This window comes from Somniosus microcephalus, chromosome 15 (assembly GCF_052327205.1).
Source record: "Somniosus microcephalus isolate GS21.2 chromosome 15, FLI_Smic_1.0, whole genome shotgun sequence".
Lineage (NCBI taxonomy): Eukaryota > Metazoa > Chordata > Chondrichthyes > Squaliformes > Somniosidae > Somniosus > Somniosus microcephalus.
This window is the reverse complement of record NC_141001.1, coordinates 23,766,794-23,793,761: the sequence shown is the minus strand read 5'-3', so window position 1 is coordinate 23,793,761 and position 26,968 is coordinate 23,766,794. Positions and strand designations below refer to the sequence as shown.

General features: G+C 48.4%; 1 protein-coding gene across 1 annotated transcript in view; it reads left to right on the top strand.

Annotated features, from left to right (window-relative positions):
- Window positions 1–26,968, top strand: part of LOC147106581 (inactive serine protease PAMR1-like) — a 275,461-nt gene that overhangs the window by 167,901 nt on the left and 80,592 nt on the right. The window contains exon 6 of the mRNA XM_086007553.1: window positions 14,341–14,448. Coding sequence (XP_085863679.1) covers window positions 14,341–14,448 — 108 coding nt within the window. The remainder of the gene's footprint in view (window positions 1–14,340; window positions 14,449–26,968) is intronic.

Below are 26,968 nucleotides of genomic sequence, written 5' to 3'. Positions count from 1 at the left end.
GTCACTTTTTCTAGGGGCACATCAGTATGACATAGAGTCCAAAGGTACGAAACAACATGGAAACGCTGATGGGCTGTCGCGCCTACCGTTGCCTACGGCGGAAGAAGCATCTGCAGTGGACCCTGTGGAGATATTCCATGCGACCATAGTCGAATGTTTGCCTGTTACAAACGCAAGTATTGAGAAGGAAACCCGAAATGACCCGACACTCTCTCGGGTCTATGATTTGACGGTGAAGGGATGGCCAGCATATGGCGACTCACTGTTGCAAGAATTCTCGCCAAGGAGGGAACAGCTGTCAGTGTGCCGGGGAACCTTGATGTGTGGATCCCGAGTGGTAATTCCACCCAAGTTGAGAGATAGAGTACTCAATGAGCTTCACGAGGGTCATCTGGGACGGGTAAAAATGAAGAGCCTAGCCAGGGCATTTGTGTGGTGGCCGGGAATCGATAAAGAAATCGAGGATATGACCAAGAGATGCACAGGATGCCAGAAGGTCCAAAACGCTCCACCACAGGCCCCGCTGCATCCATGGGAGTGGCCCTCATCTCCATGGCAACGAGTACACATTGATTTCGCTGGTCCATTTATGGACTCAATGTTTCTAATTGCTGTGGACGCCCATTCGAAATGGCCAGAGGTCATTAAAATGTCCTCCACCACCACGGAGAAAACTATTGCAGTCCTAAGGACCATCTTCTCCAGGAATGAGTTACCAGAACAGATCTGTTCCAACAATGGCCCACAGTTTGTGTCTGAGGATTTCCGGAGGTTCCTGAAGAATAATGGGGTGAAACATTACACATCTGCCCCATATCATCCAGCCACAAATGAATTGGCTGAGAGGTTTGTTCAGACCTTTGAAAAGGCCATAAAGGCAATGTATAATGACGACATACCACTGCAACACAAGGTGGATAACTTCCTGTTTGCTTACCGGAATGCGACACATGCAGTAACCAACCAAACTCCAGCCGTACTGTTTTTCAACCGGAGACTAAGATGTCGCTTGGATTTGCTCAAACCAAACATAAGACGAGATGTGGAGGATAAGCAGTTCCAGCACATAAATGAGAAGCCAACCAGGAGCTTCAAGATAGGGCAACCAGTCTTGGCCCGCGACTACCGAACAGAAAAATGGCAGCCAGGCACGATATGCACACAGCAGGGACCACTAATGTACACAGTGGACGTTGGAGAGAGCATCGTGAGACGCCATGCTGACCAGATTCTAGAGTCACAGGAACAAGCCAAACCTGTACCACAAGCATGTGCACCTGGTAATGAGCCCGAAGTACAGATTGCGTCTACCTCAGAAGCAGGGGTATTGGAAGCTGACGAACCAACCAATGACAATGAGCCAGAATTGACTCCACCGCCAGAACAGGATACTCGAGAAAGGCGCTATCCAGTCCGGATCAGGAAGCCTCCTCAATGACTGAACTTATAAATGACTATTTTAGTTGATGTATATATTACTGAGGAAATTGTAATTGTAATTAGTTATTATTTAGTTGTTAAATGAATGTTATGTACTGTTTATCTGAAAGGGGAGGAATTGTTGTGTATGTACCTTTAAGGGAATAACTGGTCTTAGACTGCAGTACCGGCAGTGACCACCCCTGTATAAAAGGCCCTAGCAGGCTTCTGTAGTTTCAGTTTCAAGCTGCCTCTTGTTCAGTAAAGTACCTGTTAAACTGTTCTCCCGAAGTCCGTGTATTATTGAGGCGCGGACTTTAGACTTATCATTATAACCCACCAAATTGTTAACAACCTTAAATAACCTGCTTACGCCTAAATTAGCTAGGACCTTCCAAACTTTTAAGGGAAGGACAGGACTTTCATTTATAAAGCGCCTTTATAAGGCGGCTCAAGGGGAACCATATTAAAGTGTTTGAAATTCTACTTCATCTAACTCTATCAGCAAAACCCTCTACTTCCGTCTCCCTCATATGCTTATCTAGCTTCCCCTTAAATGCATCTATACTATTCACCTCAACTACTCCCTGTGGTACCAAGTTCCACATTCTCTGGGTGAAGACATTTCTCCTGAATTCCCCATTTGATTTCTTGGTGACTCTCTTATATTGATGGCATCTAATTTTGCTTTTCCCCACAAGTGGGAAAATACTCTCTGGGGGGAATTTTAACTTAAAAAAGGTGGGTTTGGAGCAGGGGGATAGTTAAAAATCGGACTCCCGACCTGAACCCGCCTCCAACCCGCCCCCTTCCGGTTTTAACGGAGGCGGGATGGGGGCGGGGGGTGGAATGGGGGTGGGCAGCCAACCCGCTCCCATGAAGCGGGACATCAATTTAAATATTATAATGACACTGGAAGCCTCTTTTATAACCTGCATTTTGTTTTTAATGCTATGCAGATAGGGTTTCCCGGCAGTTACAGCAAGGCGAGGACTGCTGCATCCAGGAGGTCAGTGCCTTTATACCTACCTCCTGATCCAGGGTCCCTGCCTAGCTCACCCCTCGCAATCCGAGACCTCCTCACGAGGCCTCCGATCGCCTTCCTGGACCCCACCACACTCCACGATCATCCTGAGGCTGGCCAGGATCTTCTGTTGACCAGCCCCAAAGTGTTCTTCCCTCCCCCCCGCCACCGATGATCTTGAGGCCGGCTACATTCCTCTGGTGGCTGGCCCCGATGTGATGTTTCCTCTACCCGCCTCTCCCCCATCCCCGATGGTCCTCAGGCTGGCCACGATCCTCTTGTGGCTGGCTTTGATCTTCCTTTCCTCACCCTCCCCCACCAACCCTACGACATCCCCAACCTTTTCTTCCCCTCCCCTCCGGGATCCTCGATGGCTGCAATCTTCTTTTCTTCCCATCCACCCACCCACGACCCCCACCAACCATCCCCCGAAGGCCAGCACCTGATCCCTCTCTCTCCACTGTGCGGCCTAGTGCCGCAGGCCTACCCGCCCGCAGCCAGCCAGCCTCTCAATCTGGTTGGCTACGCGCGGGAAATTGAAGCTTCAGATGCAAAACAGGCCCTGCCATTAGAGTAAGCAGAGCCTGCGGGAAACCCGTTCTTCTGGGCTTCCTGCCTGCATTGGCGCCCCTCCGCCCCCAACCCGTCTTCCCCATGAAAATCTAGCCCATCTGTATCTACACTATCAAAACCTTTCATAATTTTAAAACCCTTTATTAGGTCACCCCTCAGCCTTCCCTTTTCTAGAGAGAAGAGACCCAGCCTGTTCATCCTTTCCTGATGGTATAACCCAGCAGTTCTGGTATCATCCTTGTAAATATTTTTTGCACCCTCTCCAGTGCCTCTATATCCTTTTTATAATATGGCGACCAGAACTGCACGCAGTACTCCAAATGTGGTCTAACCAAGGTTCAACACAAGTTTAGCATAACTTCACTACTTTTCAATTCTGTCTCTCTAGAAATAAACCCTAGTGCTTCGTATGCCTTTGTTATGGCCTTATTGACCTGTTTTGCAACTTTTATTGAGTTGTGTGTTTGTACTCCCAGATCCCTTTGCTCCTCTAACCCATTTAGATTCTTATTTTCTAAGTAATATGTGACCTTCTTATTTTTCTTACCAAAATGTAATGTCTCACACTTATCTTTGTTGAAATTCATTTACAAATTATATGCCCATTCTGCAAGTTTATTAATGTCTTCTTGTAATGTGTTGCAGTCCTCCTCAGTGCTGACTATCCACCCAATTTTGTGTCGTTGCAAATTTAGAATTTTTTTTTGATTCCAAAGTCTAAATCATGAATATAAATTGTGCACAACAGTGGTCCCTAGTAAATATTCCAGGATACTTAACTTTTAGAAGAGATAGGCAAAATGGAAAAGGAGGAGGGGTAGCCCTGATAAAGGATGAGATAAAGACAGAAGAGAGAAAGGATCTTAGCTCTGATAATCAAGAAGTAGAATCAGTTTAGGTGGAGAAAACATTGGTGGGAGTTGTTTATAGGCCCCCAAACAGTAGTTGTAATGTAAGGCAGAGTATAAATCAGGAAATTAGAGGCACATGTAACAAGGGTAATACAGTAATCATGGGGAATTTTAATCTATATATAGACTGGGCAAACCAAATTTGCAGTTATAGTGAGGAGGACGAATTCATGGAATGTATACAAGATAGTTTTCTAGATCAGTATGTTGAGGAACCAATTGGGAAACAGGCTATTTTAGATCTAGTATTGTGCAACGAGAAAGGGTTAATTAATAACCTTGTAGTAAAGGGACCTTTAGGGAAGAGTGACCATAATATGATAGACTTTTATATTGAGTTTGAAAGTGATTTTGTTAAATGCGAAACAAAGGTCTTAAATCTAAACAAAGCAAGCTACATAGGTATGAGTGACGAGTTGGCTAAGGTAAATTGAGAAACTTCATTAAAAGGTATGACAGTAGAGAAGCAATGGCTAGCATTTAAAGAATTAATACATAATTTACAACAAATATACATTCCTTTAAGGCACAAAAACCCCACAGGAAAAGTGCTCCAGCCGTGGCTAACAAGAGAAGTTAAAAATAATATTATATCAAAGGAAGAGGCTTATAATTTTGCCAAAAGGAGTAGCAAGCCTGAGGATTGGGAGGATTTTAGAATTCAGCAAAGAAGGACCAAGAAATTGATAAAGAAAGAGAAAATAGAATATGAGAGTAAATTAGCGAGAGACATAAAAACAGACTGTAAAAGAAGAATGAGAGGTGATCTCATTGAAACATACAAAATGCTTACAGGGCTTGCCGGGGTAGTTGCAGGGAGGATGTTTCCTCTGGCTGGGAAGTCTAGAACCAGGGGTCACAATAGGGGGTCGGCCATTTAGGACTGAGATGAGGAGAAATTTCTTCACTCAGGGTGGTGAATCTTTGGAATTCTCTACCCCAGAGGGCTGTGGAGGCTCAGTTGTTGAGTATATTCAAGACAGAGATCGATAGATTTTTGGATATTAAGGGAATCAAGGGATATGGGGAGAGTGCAGGAAAGTGTTGAGGTAGAAGATCAGCCATTATCTTATTGAATTGCGGAGCAGGCTCAAGGGGCCAAATGGCCTACTCCTGCTCCTATTTCCTATGTTCTTAAGTGCTGCTTGATAGCACTGTCGACGACACCTTCCATCACTTTGCTGATGATTGAGAGTAGACTGATGGGGTGGTAATTGGCTGGATTGGATTTGTCCCTTTTTTTGTGGGCAGGACGTACCTGGGCAGTTTTCCACATTGTCGGGTAGATGCCAGTGTTGAAGCTGTACTAGAACAGCTTGGCTAGTGGCGCGGCCAGTCCTGGAGCACAAGTCTTTAGCACGACAGCTGGGATGTTGTCAGGGCCCATAGCCTTTGCTGTACCAGTGCGCTCAGCCATTTCTTGATATCATGCGGAGTGAATCAAATTGGCTGAAGACTGGCTTCTGCAATGTTGGGGACCTCATAAAGAGGCCGAGATGGCTTATCCATTCAGCACTTCTGGCTGAAGACGCTTGCAAACGCTTCAGTCTTGTCTTTTGCACTCGCGTGCTGGACTTCGCCATCACTGAGGATGAGGATATTCATGGAGCCTCCTCCTCCTGTTAGTTGTTTAATTGTACACCACCATTCATGACTGGATGTGGATGGGCTGCAGAGCTTTGATCTGATCCGTTGATTGCAGGATCGCTTAGTTCTGTCTATGGCATGCTGCTTCTTACTTATTGGTTAGAAAGGTGTCCTGTATACATTGTAGGAAACATAGAAACATACAAACATTGAAAATTAGGAGCAGGAGTGGGTCATTCAGCCCTGCGAGCCTGCTCCACCATTCAATATGATCATGGCTGATCCTCTATCTCAATACCATATTCCCGCTCTCTCCCCATACCCCTTGATGCCTTTTGTGTCTAGAAATCTATCTATCTCCTTCTTAAATATATTCAGTGACTTGGCCTCCACAGCCTTCTGTGGTAGAGAATTCCATAGGTTCACCACCCTCTGAGTGAAGACATTTCTCCTCATCTCAGTCCTAAACATAGAAACATAGAAACATAGAAGATAGGAGCAGGAGTAGGCCATTCGGCCCTTCGAGCCTGCTCCGCCATTCAATGAGATCATGGCTGATCATTCAAATTCAGTACCCTGTCCCTGCCTTCTCCCCATATCCCTTGATCCCTTTAGCCTTAAGAAATATATCCAACTCTTTTTTGAATATATTTAATGAACTGGCCTCCACCGCCCTCTGTGGCAGAGAATTCCACAGGTTCACCACTCTCTGGGTGAAGAAATTCCTCCTCATTTCAGTCCTAAATGTCCTACCCCTTATCCTTAGACTATGACCCCTGGTTCTGGACTCCCTGACCATCGGGAACATCCTTCCAGCATCTAGTTTGTCTAGGCCTGACAGAATTTTATAGGTTTCGATGAGATCCCCTCTCAATCTTCTAAACTCCAGTGAGTATAAGCCCAATCGACACAATCTCTCCTCATATGTCATTCCTGCCATCCCAGGTATCAGCCTGGTGAATCTTCGCTGCACTCCTTCCATGGCAAGAACGTCCTTCCTCAGATAAGGACATTAAATCTGACTTGTATAACTACTGGCCTATTAACCTAACATCGATAATAGGTAAAATAATGGAAATCATTCTAGAGGAGGCTGGAGGAGCATATCTATAGAATTACATAGAAATTACAACACAAAAACAGAGCCCAACCTGCCCATGTTGGTGTTTATCCTCCACATGAACAATAATCCTAATGTGCCTGCTCTGTTTCCATATCTCCTTTTCCTTCCACCACCTATCTAACCTATTCTTCAAAGTTTCAACCACTAACTCTGGTAATGCATTCCACAGCCTCACAACCCAGGAGTAGAAGGGTTTCTCCTGCTCCCTGTCCCAAATCTCTCTCATTCAGTCTTATAGATGTGTCCTCTCCTTTACTGGAAAGTGTTTCTACCGGCTCGGTCCAATCTCTTCATAATTTTAGACACCTCTATCAAATCACCCCGTAATCTCCTGTGTCTTAATGAAAAGAGCCCCAAGGAATTAGATCTTGTCTGAGGAACTTCATGAACTTTTTCCAAGGATGTTACAGATAGTGGAACTTTCCATGATATAAAAGGAGACCAATTTTAACAGATAGAAAACAATAGGGTGGGGTGCACAATTTCCCAGTGTCGAAGTGGAAAATCGCCCCTAAAGTTCATTTGGAGTTTTAAGAAGTGTTGACAAGTTCCAATTAAATTAAACTAAATGCCATGGAAATCCAGGGCAGAATGTGGGACAGGAGGAGAAATAGATTAAAAATAGGAGAAAGTGCTAATGAGAGGTGTAATGTCAGACTGTGAGGAGGTGTTGAGTGGAGCTCGACAGGGGACACTGCTGGGATCTCTGTCATTTCTAATCTGCATAAATTGCCAAAACTCTCTCTAAACTTGTCAAATTTGCTGGCAATGCAACATTAGGATGTCCTACCCGTATCCTGAGACTGTGACCCCTCGTTCTAGACCCCCCAGCCAGGGGAAACATCCTCCCTGCATCCAGTCTGTCTAGCCTTGTCAGAGTTTTATACGTTTCAATGAGATCCCCTCTCATTCTTCTAAACTCTAGTGAATACAGGCCTAGTCAACTCAATTTCTCCTCATACGACAGTCCTGCCATCCCAGGAATCAGTCTGGTGAACCTTCGCTGCACTCCCTCTATGACAAATATATCCTTCCTTAGGTAAGGAGACCAAAACTGCACACAGTACTCCAGGTGTGGTCTCACCAAGGCCCTGTATAAGACATCCTTGCTCCTGTACTCAAATCCTCTTGCAATGAAGTCCAACATATCATTTACCTTAAATAACAACAGAAAATGCTGGAAAAACTCAGCAGGTCAGGCAACATCCGTGGAGAGAAATTTGAGTTGATGTTTCGGGTCGAAACCCTTCTTCAAAACTGGAAAGAAAAGAAAATAGATCGAAGGCAAGGCTGCGATTGAACAAAAGAGACAATAAAAGGTATTCGAAGCCAGACGAGATGGTAATTGGCCCGTGGAGACAAAAGGCAGCTGAGATTAGGTGTGAAGTGTACTGGCAGGTAAAAGACAGCTGCCAGGTGAGAGAGAGAAACAAAAGGAAAGCGGGGGGGGGGGTGTGGTGAAAGGAGGACCCAAAACAAAGGGGTGGAAAAATTATAAGTAAAAAATAGGGGCCGAGGTTATGATCTGAAATTGTTGAAGTCGATATTGAGTCCGGAAGGCTGCAAAGTGCCTAGTCGGAAGATGAGTTGCTGTTCCTCGAGCTTACATTGAGCTTCCGTGGAACAATACAAGAGGCCAAGGACGGTGAGGTCCGAGTGGGAGTGGAGCGGTGAATTTACCTTCCTAATTGCTTGCTGCACCTGCATGTTTGCATTCAGTGACTGGTGTACAAGGACACCCAGGTCCCTCTGTACATCAACATTTCCCAATCTATTACCATTTAAATAATACTCTGCCTTTCTGTTTTTCCTACCAAAGTGGATAACTTCACATTATACTGCATCTGCCATGTATTTGCCCACTCACTCAACTTGTCTAAATCGCCTTGAAGCCTCTTTGCATCCTCCTCACAACTCACAATCCCTCCTAGTTTTGTGTCTTCAGCAAACTTGGAAATATTACATTTGGCTCCCTCATCCAAATCATTGATATATATTGTGAATAGCTGGGGCCCAAGCACTGATCCCTGCGGTACCCCACTAGTCACCGCCTGCCACCCCGAAAAAGACCCATTTATTCCTACTCTCTGTTTCCTGTCTGTTAACCAATTTTCAATCCATGCCAGTATATTACCCCCAATCCCATGTGCTTTAATTTTGCACACTAACCTCTTATGTGGGACTTTATCAAAGGCCTTCTGAAAATCCAAATACACCACATCCACTGGTTCTCCCTTGTCTATTCAACAGTTACATCCTCAAAAAACTCCAGTAGATTTGTCAAACACAATTTGCCTTTCATAAATCCATGTTGACTTTGTCTAATCCCGTTGATATTTTCTAAGTGTCCTGTTATCACATCCTTTATAATAGACTCTAACATTTTCCCTATGACTGATGTTAGGCTAACCGGTCTGTAGTTCCTGGTTTTCTCTCTCCCTCCTTTTTTAAATAGTGGGGTTACATTTGCCAATCTGCAGGAACTGTTCCATAATCTATAGAATTTTGGAAGATGACAACTAATGCATCCACTATTTCCATGGCTACCTCTTTTAGTACCCTGGGATGCAGATTATCAGGCCCTGGGGATTTATCGGCTTTCAGTCCCATTAATTTCTCCAGCACTAATTTTTTACTAATACTAATTTCCTTTAATTCCTCCGTCTCACTAGACCCTTGGTTCCCTAGCATTTCTGGGAAGTTATTTGTGTCCTCTTCCGTGAAGACAGAACCAAAGTATTTGTTTATTTGCTCTGCCATTTCCTTGTTCCCCATTATAAATTCTCCTGTTTATTCCCTTATCCACTTTACCTACCTGTTCTGGCCAATTAATTTCAGGGTAGTTGAATCCCCCATTATTATTATTCTATGTTTGCTACTTATTTCCCTAATTTGTTTACATATTTCTTCCTCCACCTCCCTTCCACTGTAGACTACCCCTATTAATGTGATTTAGCTCTTATCTCTATCCACATGGATTCTATTTCTGTCTAACTGATGGCTCTGTTACCTTTTTCTACTGCCATTATGTTATCTCTAATAAGTACAGCTACTCCACCTTCCCTTTTTCCCACTCTATCTTTTCTAAATATGTTATACCCTGCAATGTTTAATTCCCAGTCCTAATTTTTCTGTGTCAGTAATCCCGACTATATCTGGTTCCTTGCAAGGTATTATTGCCTCCAGTTCCCCAGTTTCATTACGGGCACTGTGTGCATTGCTTTACAGACTCACTCATTTTAATAGCAGTATCTCTCACTTTATTTTTAACCACCTTTTTACAATCCTGTTCTTTAATTCCAGTTATTCCCTGTCTGTTTATGTCCTCCCTTCATTTGGTCTGTCCCATGCTCTCCTTTCCTGTTTTGTTTTTTATTTAAGCTTGTTTCATTTCTTGTAGATCCCTTCCCCCCGTCTTACTAGTTTAAAGCCTTTGCAACCTCCCTATTTATACTTTCTGCTAGGACACTGTCCCATTCCGGTTCAGGTGAAGCCCGTCCCATCGGTACAGCTTCTTTCTGTCCCAACACCATTGCCAGAGCCCCATGAAAAGGAATCCCTCTTTCTCACACCAGCTCTTTCGCCATATGTTAACTCCCTGATCTGTCTGTCTCTATGCCAATTTGCACATGGCTCAGGCAATAATACAGAGATTATTACCCTCGAGGTCCTCCTTTTTAATTTAGTTCCAAACTCCTAGTACCCCCTCAGCAGGACCTCCTCCCTGTTCCTACCTATGTTGTTTGTTTCAACATGGACAACTAGATTTACCCCCTCCTTTTCCAACTCCGATGTGAGAGTACTACCTACTTAGCCATGACTGATAGTTCAGGTTTTGAACTCTACTGGTTTGGTTATGTACTTCAACCAATGTTCCCCGTAAGCTGTGCTTTGTTCTGCGTGATCTGTTTCTTGTAATGCGCGGTCCCTTTAAATTACTGCTCATGCACGATGTTTACAATGAAAAAGCTCGTGAGTGGTCGCGTGCATGCGCACTTCAGCAGCAACATTGACTTCAACCTCCTTTTTTGCCTTGTGGATCACTGGACTGCACTGGTTGGATAAATTTAGGGCTGAGCCTACTAGGAACTCCAGATCTGTTTCAACTTCATCCATAGGTATTGGAGTACTATTTCTGGAGTACATGTATCACACTTTTTTCCTCCTGTGCGCAGTACTTAACACTTGTCTGCATTAAATTTAATCTGCCATTGTTCAATCCACTTACATATTGGGCAGGATTTTCATTCAGGAGTCGGGTTGGAGGCGGGACTACAACTTTCGGGGTTGTAGTCCCGTCTCCATCGAGATGCGGCCAATCCACGCGATTTTAACTTGATTGACCTTGTTGAGCCCGCCCATGACTGACAGTTAAGGGCCACCCGGCAACAGGTGATATCACAGATTGAAATTTCATCTGTCAAGAGGTTTTGACAGATGAAATATCAGTGTTTGAAAGCTGTTTGAAGCTGTCAAACACTAACAGTCTTACTTCTAACCTGAGTCCTTCTCCACAGACTCTCTTACAAATCTCTCCTGCACAGAAAGCTGCAGGCTTCACTTTTGACAGTTCGCAGCCATTCTGCTTTCTGTGCCGGTGAGATGAGTGACTCCCGAGATCTAAAGGAAGGAAGGCTGAAAAGGTAAGAAAAGGTATGTGAAACTTCTTTAATCACTTTAGACACACCAAACACACTTACCTTTGCACTCATGCACACATCACTCACCTGAACACCGAAATCTCGACCCCTCCAAGTCCTTCAACCCGACGACCCAACTCCTCTAACTTGGCGTGGTTTGGAGCTGTTGGGAATCCCACACTTCAACCTTAAAAACAGGGATTAGGCTAAAAACTGCCTGTTAACAGGCAGTTAATTAGCACTAATCCCTTCCCACCTTGGGTAGGCGGGTCCCAGTGCGGGGCGGGTACCCGCCTCCTTTGAAACTGGCATGGAGGCGGGTTTGGGTGTGGGATGGGGTCGGGACCCCTGGTTTTGGGATTTTAACCCCCCACACGCCTCCAATCCCGACTCCACGGTCCAATGAAATCCTGCCCATTTTGTCCGCATCGTTTTGTAACTCCCAAGGTACCTCTTGAGGATCAACTGTCCCTCTAGTGTAGAAGCATCTAAAATTTTGACCAACTTGCATTGAGTTCCTGAATTAAGCTCATTGATGGAAGTTGGAAACAGTAGTGATCCCAGTACTGAGCCCTGGAGCACCTCAACAGGCATTGCATTTGACGAAAGGTTGGGGGGGTGGCGGGGGGGGGGGATGTTGGGCAGCCCTTTCTTTTTGCTTACTGTTGACTGTACACAGGTCCATGATACAGTATGTCGTTCAACTACAAGAGAAGAAAAGCGGGGCAAAATCATTGGACAAAATATGGCAGACCCTTCATTTTGGATGCTGTGTTGTTAAAAAACCTACTGCTTTAACATGATGGCAAGGCACCTTCCAATTTGCCAGAATTGACACCCACCTTTCCCCAGCTTCACCGCCATGCAGCATCGACTCCAAACTTAAAAACTTTCAGTCTGAGCTGACTGATCTCAAGCTCCCCCCACTCGATGGGAAGCTGCTCTTGAGAGCTCGGTTCAGGTGCTTACAGCTCTGACTCTGTCCTGTAGTTACTTCGAACACTGCTTTCCACTGGGATTGCCGGATTGACCCTTTAATCAAATCGGGACCCGGGGTCCTGCCCTGATCAAGTCACAAAGCCTGGTCTGATTACTATACCCATCTCATTTTGTCAGGGTTAATTAATATAAGTACCATAACATCACTGCAGGAGTTCCTCAGGGCAGTGTCCTAGGCCCAACCATCTTCAGCTGTTTCATCAATGACCTTCCCTCCATCATAAGGTCAGAAGTGGGGATGTTCGCTGATGATTGCACACTGTTCAGCACCATTTGAGACTCGTCAGATACTGACGCAGTCCGTGTCCATATGCAGCAAGACCTGGACAACATTCAGACTTGGGCTGACAAGTGGCAAGTAACATTCGCACCACACAAGTGCCAGGCAATGACCATCTCCAACAAGCGAGACTCTAACCATCTCCCCTTGACATTCAATGGCATTACCATTGCTGAATCCCCCACTATCAACGTCCTGGGGGTTACCATTGATCAGAAACTGAACTGGACCAGCCATATAAATACTGTGGCTACAAGAGAAGGCCAGAGGCTGGGAATTCTGCGGCGAGTGTCTCACCTCCTGACTCCTCAAAGCCTTTCCACCATCTACAAGGCACAAGTCAGGAGTGTGATGGAATACTCTCCACTTGCCTGGATGAGTGCAGCTCCAATAACACTCAAGAAGCTCGACACCATTCAGGATAAAGCAGCCCGCTTGATTGGCACTCCATCCACCACCTTCAACATTCACTCCCTCCACCACTGGTACACTGTGTGTACCATCTACAAGATGCACTGCAGCAACTCGCCAAAGCTCCTTCAACAGCACCTTCCAATCCCGCGACCTCTACCACTTAGAAGGACAAGGGCAGCAGATGCATGGGAACATCACCACCTACAAGTTCCCCTCCAAGCCACACACCATCCTGACTTGGACCTGTATCGCCGTTCCTTCACTGTCGCTGGGCCAAAATCCTGGAACTCCCTTCCTAACAGCATTGTGGGTGTACCTACACCATATGGACTGCAGAGGTTCAAGAAGGCGGCTCACCACCATCTTCTCAAGGGCAATTAGGGATGGGCACTAAATGCAGGCCTAGCCAGCGACGCCCACATCCCATCAATGAATTAAAAAAAAATTTTTTTAAATAATAACAATGCCCCCTACCGTAGCCAACATGGAAGCTGGTTCTATGCGTGGAGACCCTGGCCATGGACGATCGCAGACGTTATTACCCCCCGTTTATGGAAAACAATAAATTGCCTTGATATAGTGCCTTTAATGTAGTAAAATGTCCCATGGTGCTTCACAGGAGCGTAATCAGATAAAAAATAATTGACATGAGCCACATGAGGAGTTATTAGGAAAGGTCAGCGAAAGCTTGGTCAAAGAGTTAGGTTTTAAGGAGCATCTTAAAGAAGGAGAGAGAGGTGGGTAGGTTTAGGGATGTAATTCCAGAGATTTAGGCCGTAGATGGCTGAAGGCAAGGCCGCCAATGGTGGGGTGAAGGAAGAGGGGTATGCTCTGGAGGCCAGAATTAGAGGAACGCAGAGTTCTTGGAGGGTTGTAGGGCTGCAGAGATAGGGGGGCGTGAGGCCATGTAAGGATGAGAATTATACAATCGAGGCAGTGTCGGATCATGAGCCAATGTAGGTCAGCGAGCACATGGGTGATGGATCAACGGGACTTGGAGCGAGTTAGGACACGGGCAGCAGAGTTTTGGATGAACTCAAGTTTATGGCGGGTTGAAGATGGGAGGCCGGCCAGGAGTAGTCCAGTCTGGAGGTAACTAAAGCATGCAGGAGAGTTCCAGCAGGAGATTAGCTCAGGCAGGAGTAGAGATGGGTGATATTACGGAGGTGGAAGTAAGCGGTCTTAGTGATGGAGAGAATATAGGGTCGGAAGCTCTGCTCAGGGTTAAATAGGACTCCATGCACACAGTCAGGAAATCAGTCTTCGAATCCCATTTGCGGTATAACATGTCCCCTAACTAGAGCAGCTGAGCCACAGAACTGAGTGTAATGGAAACTGAAACCTGTGCCTGTCTCTTTTGTTTTTTTCAGCATGCTCCTCGTCCCCTTGCTTACATGATGGAATGTGTCTCCAGCTTGGACCAGTTAATTATAAGTGTGCCTGTCTGGCTGGGTATACAGGCAAATGGTGTGAAAACAGTGAGTATTAACGTTGGTGCAAATGTTTAGTGTGTGGGTGTATGTTGCCCAGAGTCTTCATAGCTTCACTGCAGGTTGAATTTTGCTGAATTTATGGACATATTGGCGGGAATTTTAACCAAAAAAACCAGGTGGTTTGGGGGCATGGGGGCAGTTAAATTGTTAAAAATCGGATTCCCGCCTGAACCCGTCTCCAAACTGCCCACTTCCAATTTTAACGGAGGTGGGTCGGCGGGGGTGGGGGGGGGGGGCGGGGGGTTGTGGGTAGCCAACCCGCTCCCAGGAGTTGGGGTGTCAATTTTAATATTATATTTTTTAAACTCCATTTTGTTTTTAACTGCATGTGGACGGGTTTTACACAATTTGTAAAACCTGGCAATTTCAGCAAGGTGGGGACTGCTGGATCCAGGAGGTAAGTGTCTTTATACCTATCTCCTGGATCCATGGTCCCTGCCTAACCCAGCCCCCGCGATCAGAGACCCCCTCATGAGGCCTCTGATCGCATTCCCCCCATGATGATCCTGAGGCTCGCCACGATCCTCGGGTGACCAGCCACGATCTTCCCTTCAGCACCCCAATCATCCAGTACAATCCTCTCCCCACCGCTGCCCCCCCAACCCCCGATCGTCTGCCCGAGCCCCCCCACCTTGATCCTTTTAACGGCCTGGCCCGATCCCCGATCTCTGGATGACCCCCTCCCCCCGATCCTTTTAACAGCTCAGCCTGATCCTTGGCCAACCCCCCCCCCAACCCCTCCGATCCTTTTAATGGCTCGGCCCGATCTCTGGTTGACATCCCCCTCCCCCCACCCTTTTAACAGCCCAGGCTGACCCCCGATCCCTCCCTTTCTCCTCTGTGCGGCCTAGTGCCACAGGCCTACCCGCCCACAGCCAGCCAGTCTCTCAATCTGGTTGGCTGCAGGCGGGAAATCGAGGCCTTGCATGCAAATCAGGCCCTGCCATTGAAGGCCTCCTCGGAGTCAACCCACTCTCCTCCTTAGAATCCATCCCATTGAGAGTAAACGGGACATTAAATATGCTCATTCTGAATGAAATTTTCAGCCTTAGGTTGGGTTGATTGCGCAATCTGGTGGCTCTTTCTATTGACCTAAACTCTTTTTACGAGACATTGGGGCTAGTATGGTACATGCTCCATTTCTTTTTGATCTTGATTCAGCCCCTGGGGCTGTCCGACAGTTGATCCTTCCCCCAGCCACACACTGGTATGTAGTTTTATTTGCTCACTTCTCAACTGGGATCCTGGAGTTGGAGGTGGGGTGGGGGGGTGCGTGGTGGAGTGTAGCGGGTGCAGGTGAAGGAGGGCTAAAGCTGTGGGAGGATGGTGAACGTCGAAGGTAGAGAGGGCTTCATGGCAGCCAAGGATTAGAGACAATGGGCTGGATTTTAACTCAGGTGCGGGATGGTGTCGTGTTATCTGCATTTCGTGTTATCCACCCGAATCTAAATGGATGTGGGAGATTGATGCAATTTTAACTTAATTGTCTAATTGATTTCCAACATGTGGGAACCCTTGACAAATGGGTTTCTCCTGACTGAAAGTCGCCTCCGATGATGTCATCATTGCTGCTGCATTTGAGGTCGACAGCAAGCCTTGCTTCTTCTGCAGACTGCCAAGCTTTTTGCTTGCGGAGTGTGAGAGACCTGCAGGAAAGATGACTAGCAGGAGACCCAGATCAGCTCCTCGTTTTGACGAGGTGGCCCTGCAGGCATTAGTAGATGGGGCTACAGCCAACAGGGAGGTGCTCTTCCCTTCTACAGGGAGGAAGAGGCCTCCCAAACAGACCAAGGCAGTGTGGATGCAGGTGGCTGAGGAGGTCAACTCCTTGGGAGTCACCCGCAGAACCTGGATATAGTGCCGCAAGAGATTTCATGACCTTCTCCGCACTGGAAAAGTGAGTATGATTTTCCCATCACCCTCAATCTGATCCCCATTGCCTTTCCTCACCAGCACTCAGCTTCAGCAATCTCTTCCTCCACATCCCACTTGACACTGACATCCATGCACCCTTACCCATTCCCTTTCGCTCTATGGTCACATTCACATAACTATTCGACTATGCAGCCCTCACACTCCCTATCACTGTGATTCTATGCATACAACTGACAACACACAGGGAGGGCCCTTGGTCTTGCCACCTCACTCCATCTTTGTGTCCTTCTAAGTATCGATGCTATGGAATCTCTACACTCACTCCTTCATTCTCACTCAACCTCCACTTGTCTCCCTCATTGCAGGAAAAGGGAGCTCACAACAAAAGAGAGCGAGCGAGGACAGGAGGAGGGACAGCCTCAATAGATCACCTGACCCCCTGGGAGGAGGCAGTCCTGGAAATCGTGGGAGTAGAGGAGGATGCGCAAGTCGGGGATGGACAGACGGGTGAAACACAGCAAGCTGGTGACAGAAAAGTTTCCCATCTCTCTCATTGGCATTGCATGAGTCACTGATAATGATTTTGAAGCTCTAACAGATGGAATAATGAGCATCTGCAATATGCAATGTGCATGTAACCTTGGCATCACATCTCTGACTCTTTCCTTTACTCCCCCACAGGACCATCGCAAGCATCCGTCCCCACTAGCCAGGAAGAACAGGCTGAGCAGCCAGACTCCTCAGAGGAAGCTGCAACCTCAGGGCGCAGCGTGACCAGAATTCAGTGCACCCAGCACCAGCACAGACACTCACACCTCGGTGGGACCTTCGGGACATAGAGTAGTGTTGTCACCTGGTGTATCACAGCTCACAAGTGAGCATCAGCAGATTGTGGAGACAGGGACAGTAGCGGAGAGTCCTAGTCAGAGGGCGCAGGACTCTGCCAGCTCGGCTCAGCTGCATGTCGACCCTCTGCCTCTGGGTCCATCCATAAGATCAGCGGTGCTGAAACTCCAGGAACAGATGCAGGAGTCTCTGGCAGGTTTTGTCTCCAGGGTCGCTGCAAGTGTGGAGCGAATGGAGGAGTCCATAGCGACCATGAGCAGAGCCTTTGTGGAGTCATTGGCACATGAACGCATCACGACGGAAACATAGAAACATAGAAGGTAGGAGCAGGAGTAGGCCATTCGGCCCCTCGAGCCTGCTCCGCCATTCAATGAGATCATGGCTGATCATCCAAATTCAGTACCCTGTCCCTCCCTTCTCTCCATATTCCTTGATCCCTTTAGCCTTAAGAAATATATCCAACTCCTTCTTGAATATATTTAATGAATTGGCCTCTACTGCCTTCTTTGGTAGAGAATTCCACAGGTTCACCACTCTCTGGGTGAAGAAATTCCTCCTCATCTCTGTCCTAAATGGCTTACCCCTTATCCTTAGACTGTGACCCCTGGTTCTGGACTCCCCGACCATCGGGAACATCCTTCCAGCATTTAGTCTGTCTAGTCCTGTTAGAATTTTATAAGTTTCGATGAGATCCCCACTCATTCTTCTAAACTCCAGCGAGTACAAGCCCAATCGACCTAATCTCTCCTCGTACGTCATTCCTGCCATCCCAGGAATCAGCCTGGTGAATCTTCGCTGCACTCCTTCCATGGCAAGAACATCCTTCCTCAGATAAGGCGACCAAAACTGCACACAATACTCAAGATGTGGTCTCACCAAGGCCCTGTACAACTGCAGCAAGATACCCTTGTTCCTGTACTCAAACCCTCTCGCTACGAAGGCCAACATACCATTTGCCTTCTTAACCGCCTGCTGCACCTGCATGCTTACTTTCAGCGACTGGTGCACAAGGACACCCAGGTCTCGTTGCACTTCCCCTTCTCCCAATCTATTGCCATTCAGATAATAATCTGCCTTCCTGTTTTTGACACCAAAGTGGATAACCTCGCATTTATCCACGTTATATTGCATCTGCCATGCTTCTGCCCAATCACCCAACCTGTCCAAATCATACTGGAGTTTCTCGGCATCCTCCTCACAGCACACACGCCAACCCAGCTTTGTGTCGTCTGCAAACTTGGAGATATTACATCTAGTTCCCTCGTCCAGATCATCATTAATATATATTGTGAATAGCTGGGGCCCAAGGACCGATCCCAGCGGTACCCCACTAGTCACTGCCTGCCACTCGGAAAAAGAGCCGTTTATTCCAACTCTTTGCTTTCTGTCTGCCAACCAGTTCTCTTTCCAAGTCAATACAGGTAGACTACCCTTTATCCGAACTTCCGAAAACCGAAACCCTCTAAAAACCGAAGGTTTTTTCGTTCAGCGTAAGTCGTGTGCACGACTTACGCTGAGCAGAGGGTCAGCGTAAGTCATGCGCACGACCCCCCGCGGACCTCCGCGGACCCCCGCCGGCCCCGACCCCCGCCGACCCCCCCGCCGACCCCCGCCGGCCCCGACCCCCGCGGACCCCCGCCGACCCCGACCCCCGCCGACTTACGCTGAGCGTCAGCGTAAGTCGTGCGCACGACCCCCCGCTGACCCCCCCGCCGACCCCCGCCGGCCCCGACCCCCGCGGACCCCCCCCGACCCCGACCGTAAGTCGGCGGGGGTCGGGGTCGGCGGGGGTCCGTGGGGGTGTCGGCGGGGGTCGGCGCCGGCGGGGGTCCGCGGGGGGGTCGGCGGGGGTCGGGGCTGGCGGGGGTCCGCGGGGGGGTCGGCGGGGGGGTCGGCGGGGGTCGGGGCCGGCGGGGGTCGGCGGGGGTCGGGGTCAGCGGGGGGCCGCGGGGGGTCGGCGGGGGTCGGGGCCGGCGGGGGTCCGCGGGGGGCTCGGCGGGGGTATCGGGGCCGGCGGGGGTCCGCGGGGGGGTCAGCGGGGGGTCGTGCGCACGACCCCCCGCTGACCCCCGCCGACCCACCTTCCAAAATCCGAAATTCTCCGAAAACCGAAACACGGCTGGTCCTGAGGTTTTCGGAAAAAGGATAGTCTACCTGTACCTTGCCCCCAAAAGGATAGCAACCTCCCTCAAATGGATGGCAACAGTAGACGAGAGGATGACTTCAGCCATGGAGGAGATAAGTCGCCAGAGTGCTGAAAACATGGTGAGTGTTCATAATAGAATAACATCTCTGGAGGAGCGATGGTCATCTATTGAAGTGAGAAACCAGGCCTTCATGGAAGTCCTTCTGAGTAGGACTGCCATTGCAGATACGAGTCCCCATGGCCCCCCTGATGTGCAGCAAGGTGCTCTCCAGCCACTTGCAGGCGCTGAGGGGGACCTGACCCATGAGAGGGAAGTTAGTGGCAGACATCAAGGAAGTGGGGGCTCCTCTCCAAGCGCTCACACTTCCATGCCACTGCAGAGACCTCGGTCAGAGCCCCACCAGAGTCCACAACCAAGTGAGATTGGCGTCTCAACCCCTGCACAGCCACAGGAGCAGCAGACTGTTGACGAGCCCTCACAGGCTTGCAACCCCAGAGGACGCCCGCCAAAGGTGTCGAGACAGGAGCAGCAGCAAAGTGAGCAAGGGGCCTCCACATCTGCTGAAGCCACAGGGGAGGCACCACCAGCATGCATAAGAGAAAAATTCTGCACAGTCACAAGTGTAGTCACTTGGGTGAAATGTTGTGTTTATTGTAAAAATGCCATCAGTTGGCTCTTATACATAAAAATTCTGGTGGCAACTGTTGCAGTTGTGGCGTGTGCCATTTTGCAAATGGGACTTTCACATTGAGGGCTTAGGATTACTTACAACTGTCAGTATGCTGGTCAAATAGCTAGGAATCAGCAGGGTCTTGGCCATTGTCAATGCTCAGGCAAGAAGCTGCGAGGCAAAGGTGCTTGATTGGCTAGGCTAGGCAAATCTGGCCAAGATGAGTGCGTTCCTTGCATCCCGTGCAGCAATGTTCTTGCGTAATGCTGCTGCTGGTTGATGGGCCTCTGCAGAATGTGCGTTTTCGCACTCCTGCTCCTCCTCCTCCTCCTCATCTGAGGAGGGTATGTGAGGAGCCACTTGGTCCTCAGGAATCTGCAAGCCACGACGCTGTGCCATGTTGTGAAGTGCACAGAAAACCACGATGATTCTGGAGACCCTGGCTGCTGTGTACTGCAGGGCTCCACCTGATCTATCAAGGCATCTGAAGCGCATCTTCAGCAAACCGATGGTTTGCTCGACTATGGCTCTGGTGGACATGTGGCTGGAGTTGTAGCTCTCCTCAACTTCATTGGATGGGCTCCTCAATGGCATCATTAGCTACGTCCTCAGGGGATAGCCCTTGTCTCCAAGTAACCATCCGTTAAATTGGTCTGGTGGACTGAATAGCGGAGGCACACTAGACTGGCGCAGTATGAAGGAGTCATGGCAATTGCCAGGGTACTTGGCACAAACATGTAAAATTTCCTTCTTGTTGTCACACACCAGCTGAACATTAAGGGAGTGGAAGCCCTTGCGGTTGACAAAAATACCTGGATTGCAATGGGGTGCCTTAAGGGCCACATGTGTGCAGTCAACGATGCCCTGCACCCTTGGAAAGCCTGCCAGATTAGCTAATCCAACCGCTCGCGCCGTGACACTTGCTCAATCCTTGGTGAAATGGATGTGATTGTGCGCGATGGCAAAGAGGGCATCGGTTACCTGCGTGATGCAAGTGTGTGCGGCCGCCTGGGAGATGCCGCTGATGTCTGCTGCTGATCCCTGGAATGAGTCTGAGGCAAAAAAGTTGAGTGCGGTGGTGACTTTGACGGCCACTGGTAAGGGTTGTCCATCTGGTCCTCTGGGCTGCAGGTATTGTTGCAGCATTGCGCAGATGTCACTCACTACCTCTCGCGAAAGTCGGAGCCGCCTTTGGCACTGCTGGTCAGACATGTTGAGGTAGCTGATCCTGTGTCTGTAGACCCTGTTTGTGGGGGTATCCAAGCGCTGGCCCCTTCTGGCCTGTGCAGCTTCAGGTGGGTGAGCAGCAGCATGGTGCTCCTGTTGCTGCTGCTGCTGTTGGTGCTGTTGTTGTTCCTGGTTCTGCTGGTTCTGCGGCTGGTGCTCGAGCTCATCTAATGCCCAGAAGGGAAGGAAATAAATGGCTCCCATGCTTCTGGTATTTGCCTCAGTTGAGGAAGTGCTCAGTGAAGGTGGTGAGAGGGGTTTCCCAGGAGGCCACACTGGAGTTGGGTGTCAGGCTCCAAACTTCCACAGGTGTGGTTAAGCCTCCTGCAAGTTGCCCCAAACCTGAGAAAACAAAGTCCTGCCACCTGCAAATGATGGCTGATCAAATCTCCTCTTTAATGGTTGACCTGCAGCTGATAGTCAGCAATCCAACAGTGCTCCCGCCAGGTTTCACCATCGTGTTTCCTACCAGGCATGTTTCACGTGGGAAAAGAGTTAAATTTGCAAGGGCCTTTCAAAATAGGATTATAGAGGCTATTTAGTGCTTGTTAAGGGCCTTAACAACCTATCCCGCCTGTTGGAGGTGGGACGGAGTCGGGACCATTAGACACGACTGAGTTAAAGTTGCTCGGAGTCAGGAACCAGGCAGGGGGGTCCCGCCCGCCAATTTTCGCGATTTTAACCCCCCTCACATCTCCAATCACGCCTCCACTGCCCATTGAAAATCCAGCCCAATGAATCAGACCCAGCTCTATCCATTTAATATGGAAAATAATTGGTAAACCAGCTGGCCTCCATTGACCATGATCAATATGAGTGAAAAGTATAAGCTACGAATTGACTCCATTTTTATATTGAGCAGAGAACAGGGAGTTTTGGGATTTAACACCTGCAATGGCTTCTCATTCCACTTGCGCACCGTTACCTCCGGTGTTCCCCAAGGGGATATTCTTGGCCCCCTCCTATTTCTCATCTACATGCTGCCCCTCGGCAACATCATCCGAAAACACAGCGTCAGTTTCCACATGTATGCTGACGACACCCAGCTTTACCTCACCACCACCTCTTTCGACCCCTCCTATGTCTCTAAATTTGTTTGTCTGACATCCAGTACTGGATGAGTAGAAATTTCCTCCAACTAAATATTGGGACGACCAAAGACATTGGCCATGAAATTCTGCACCTTAGTGCCGGCTGTTCAGGCCAGTTTCATCAAAAAAACGGCGGCCGCCTCACTTCCGCTCACTTCTGGCGTGACCCGCCATTTTGGGCAGGTCGGCATCGCGGCCATTGCCTGCACGCGCTAGAAAAATGGTAATGAGGCAGATCGTGACGTCAATCAGCGTGCAGTGCTGATTTGACGCACAACCTGCTATTTTGGACGTCGCCACTTGAATGTACTTCCCTCTCCAAAGCACACACAGCTGAATGTGCATTCAGCTGCATGACGGATCTCCCACCAGTGCTACTTAAAGGGACACATACAACTTTCAGGTAAGTTTGGATTTTTGTTTTTGTACTGGTTCCTGTACGGTTTATTTGAGTAGTGGCTTGGTGTAAGACATTTAAAAAGTTGTTAAAGCATGCAGGGAGTGCTGGATGTTTCCAAGGCTTTGGCTCTTAAAGGAAGGCCACCACTTGCTCCCAGTCCTCCTTGGGCTGCAGCATAACATGGAGATGGAGCAGAGGCAGCAAAGGGGACAAGCAGCCCGCAGAGGGAGGAGAAGGTAGCGGAAGAGAAGGTAGCGGAAGAGGAGGTAGCGGAAGAGGAGGAAGCGGAAGAGGAGGAAGCGGAAGAGGAGGAGGCATCTCAGACAGCTCCTATATGGCCTAATATCAGGGATTGAATCCTTCCCTTTGTTAATGACCATCACAGCGTCCTCTTGGCCACAATGCTGAAATAAAAGCCATCACAAAGCAAACTTTCCAATCTAACTTTATCGATATATGCATCCAATATTACATCAAAAAATCAACTAATCACCCTTGTGCATTACCTTAGTGACTGCCTTGCATGTGCCTTTGCCTATCCTAGTGCTCCTACGCAGTGCTACCTCAATGGCTGCAGCATGGCTGGTGGAAGGCTGCTGACTTCCAGTGTGGGAGATGTAGTGTATGTAACCTGTACCACCTTAAGAGGATACCTTAAGGTGATGGACTACTTTTTGATGGCTCCTGTACATTGTAGTACCGGTGGTGACCACACCGGTATATAAACCCTGCGGAGCAAAGTGTACCTCAGTTCAGCCCTGACCCTCAATCACGAAAGACCTGTTTACTTACTTCTGTAGTCTGTGTCCTGTTATTCAGTATAACTGCATTTGAAAACACAGACTCAACAGTGGCGACGAGTCTGATCTTACCTAGCGGCAGTTTTGCATCAAAGGAAGCTTCATCCTCAGAAACGGGCGTCGAACAAGGGCATCCGCCCTCAACATCCTGCTGAGCACTGCATCGCACGGGAGGCCATCGGGAACCCGGGTTGGCTTCTGGCCACGAAGTCAAACATCAGTGAGCATCCCTTCGACGACAGCGGCGGGTAAGCCCGATCGAGCGGCACGGGGGGGAAGTCGGCCGAGTTGTCAGTGGGAGAAGGGGAGGGAAAACGACGAAAAGGGCGGAGAACACGACCGCAGCTGGTTTCAGGGGCCGGACTGCAATCGGGGCAGAGACGCGCAGCAGCCAGAAAAGCGTTTATGGCCACAAGGACCGCGGGAGCGGCGGGGAACAAGGGCAGCAGTGCAGGGGAAAATAAAGGACCGCTGGGAGGCGTGGACGGCAACAGCGCGGGAATCGCCATTTTGAGTCGGCGGGGAAGAAGACAAGCGCGGGAAAAGCCGCCAAGCGCGGGAAAAGCCGCCATCTTAAATAGAAAAAAAATATATATAATATCCGAAGGGAAAGGTGAAACTCAGCAAGGATGCCAAAAACGGGAAACATCACCGCTTTTGATATCGATGTGGAAGATTGGGCCACTTATGTGGAACGCATCGAAGTTTACTGTACAATGAATGAGGTACCGGATGATAAGAAAGCACTAACCCTATTAAACTCAATGGGTGCGAAGACATACGGGTTATTAAGGAACCTTGTAACACCAGACAAACCGGTAGGGAAGAGTTTCGCGGATATTGTTACTATCCTGCAGGAACATTTAAACCCCACGCCGCTGCTGATAGCGGAACGATTTAAATTCTACAAAAGAATTCAACTTAAAGAAGAAAGCAACGCTTAATTCCTAACAGAACTGCGCAAGTTATCAAAGTACTGCCAGTTCGGAACAGGACTAGCAGACGCACTGAGAGATAAGTTTGTGTGTGGGCTGCTAAGGGAAGGAACCCAGAAGCGACTGCTAGAGGAAAAGGACCTTACGCTGGACAAAGCTTTCAGCATTGCAGCATCCCACGAGGCAGCAGCATGGGGCGCTGCAGAGATACAGCAAAGGCCATTGGAATTCAGCACCAATGAAATGGCATTGGGCACAGTAAAGTGCTATCGTTGTGGAAGGACAACGCATGACCAGAACCAGTGCTGGTTCAAAGATAAAGAATGCAGGCAATGTGGCAAACTTGGTCACATAGCGAGAGTATGCCAGTCCGGAAAGAAGACCAGCAGCAAAAAGTCACCGCAGAAGTACAAAAAAGTACACAAGGTGACAGAGAACAGTTCGGGTGAACAGAAGACGGATTCAGACTCCAGCAGTAAGCAACTGGGTTGTCTGAAAATACATAATGTGGGTAACACAGCAGACCACCAAACTATCTGGGTCATGCTTCGGATAGCAGGAGTCCAAGTGAAGATGGAATTGGACACTGGGTCGGCATTAACGGTCATGAATAAGCAAGATTACAAAAGGTTATTCTCGCACATTCCCCTGAGGGATACGGAGATTGTATTGAAAACATACACGGGGCAAATAGTATACCCCAAAGGAAAGATAAAAGTAAACGTGGTCTACAATGGTAAAGAAAGTCAGAAAATGTACTTGTATGTGTTACCTGATGGAGGTCTGCCACTACTGGGACGGGAATGGATCCGGAGAATAAATGTGGACTGGCATTCCATACAAGCACTGACTGTAGATGCCTGTAAGGAGGACGACGTCAAACCTAAATGACTGTCCAAAATCTTAGATGATGCTAAGGAGGTGTTCCAACAGGGACTTGGAACACTGAAAGGAATTACGGTAACCATCAAGGTTGAAGAACATGCAAACCCAAAATTTTTCAAAGCCAGACCGGTGCTTTATGCGATACGACCTGCTGTGGAAGCAGAGCTGGAAGGGCTAGAACGTTCAGGGGTACTGTCCAAGGTGGACTGGAGCGAATGGGCTACACCCATTGTTCCTGTCATGAAGCGTTCGTTGAGCAACAAGCCGGGGGAACCTGGGAAGGTTCGCATCTGTGGCGATTTCAAGATCACTGTTAATCCGGTTCTTCACACGGTGCAATATCCGCTTCCGCAGATTGAAGATATCTTCGCTTCGCTGTCTGGCGGGAAACACTTCACTAAGATAGACCTGGTGCAGGCATACCTACAGATGGAAGTTGATGAAGCGTCACGTCAGTATCTCATGATCAACACGCATAAGGGCTTATATCGGTATAATAGACTGGTTTTTGGAGTGGCATCAGCTCCAGCGATTTGGCAAAGGGCCATGGAGCAGGTATTGCAGGGAATTCCAGGCACACAATGCTACCTGGATGACATCCTGATTACAGGAGATAACGATAAGGATCACCTCGCGAATTTGGAGCAGGTGCTCATCAGATTGAAAGAATATGGGCTCAGAGTTAATCGCCAGAAATGCGAGTTCTTTCAAAAGCGAATTTCATACTGCGGCCACGTCATTGACCGGGAGGGGCTCCATAAGTCACCTGACAAGATTGAAGCTGTTGTAAAAGCTCCTGCACCGGAAAATGTATCCCAGTTGAGGTCGTTCCTCGGGTTGGTTAACTATTACCACAAGTTTCTTCCAAATTTATCCACGGTATTACACCCGCTAAACACTCTTTTGCAAATGGGAATACCATGGAAGTGGAGCGATGATTGTAAGCGGGCTTTTCAAAAGAGCAAGGCACTGATCACCTCTAAGGAAGTGTTGGCTCACTTTAACCCAACGCTGCCTATTCGCTTAGCTTGTGATGCTTCTCCATATGGTATCGGGGCAGTGCTCTCACATAAGTTTCCAGATGGCTCGGAAAGGCCAGTCGCTTTCGCATCCAGATCATTGACCTCCGCTGAGCGCAACTATGCTCAGATAGATAGGGAGGCTCTCAGCCTCGTGTGGGGAGTTAAGAAATTTAACCATTACCTGCAAGGCCAAAAGTTTACGCTGCTGACAGATCACCAGCCGTTGGTTTCCATTTTCAACCCTAAGAAGGGTGTTCCGGTAATGACGGCGCAGAGGCTTCAGAGATGGTCCCTTTTCCTAGGGGCACATCAATATGATATTGAATTCAAAGGTACAAAGCAACATGGTAATGCTGATGGGCTGTCGCGCCTGCCACTACCTACAGCGGAAGAGGTACCGGCAGTTGACCCTGTCGAGATATTTCACTCGACCATCATCGAATGCTTACCAGTCACCAATGCGGGTATTGAGAGAGAGACCCGAAATGACCCGACACTGTCTCGGGTCTATGACTTGACAGTGAAGGGATGGCCAGCACATGGCGAACCATTGTTACCAGCATTCTCAGCCAGACGAGAACAGCTGTCAGTATGACAAGGAACATTG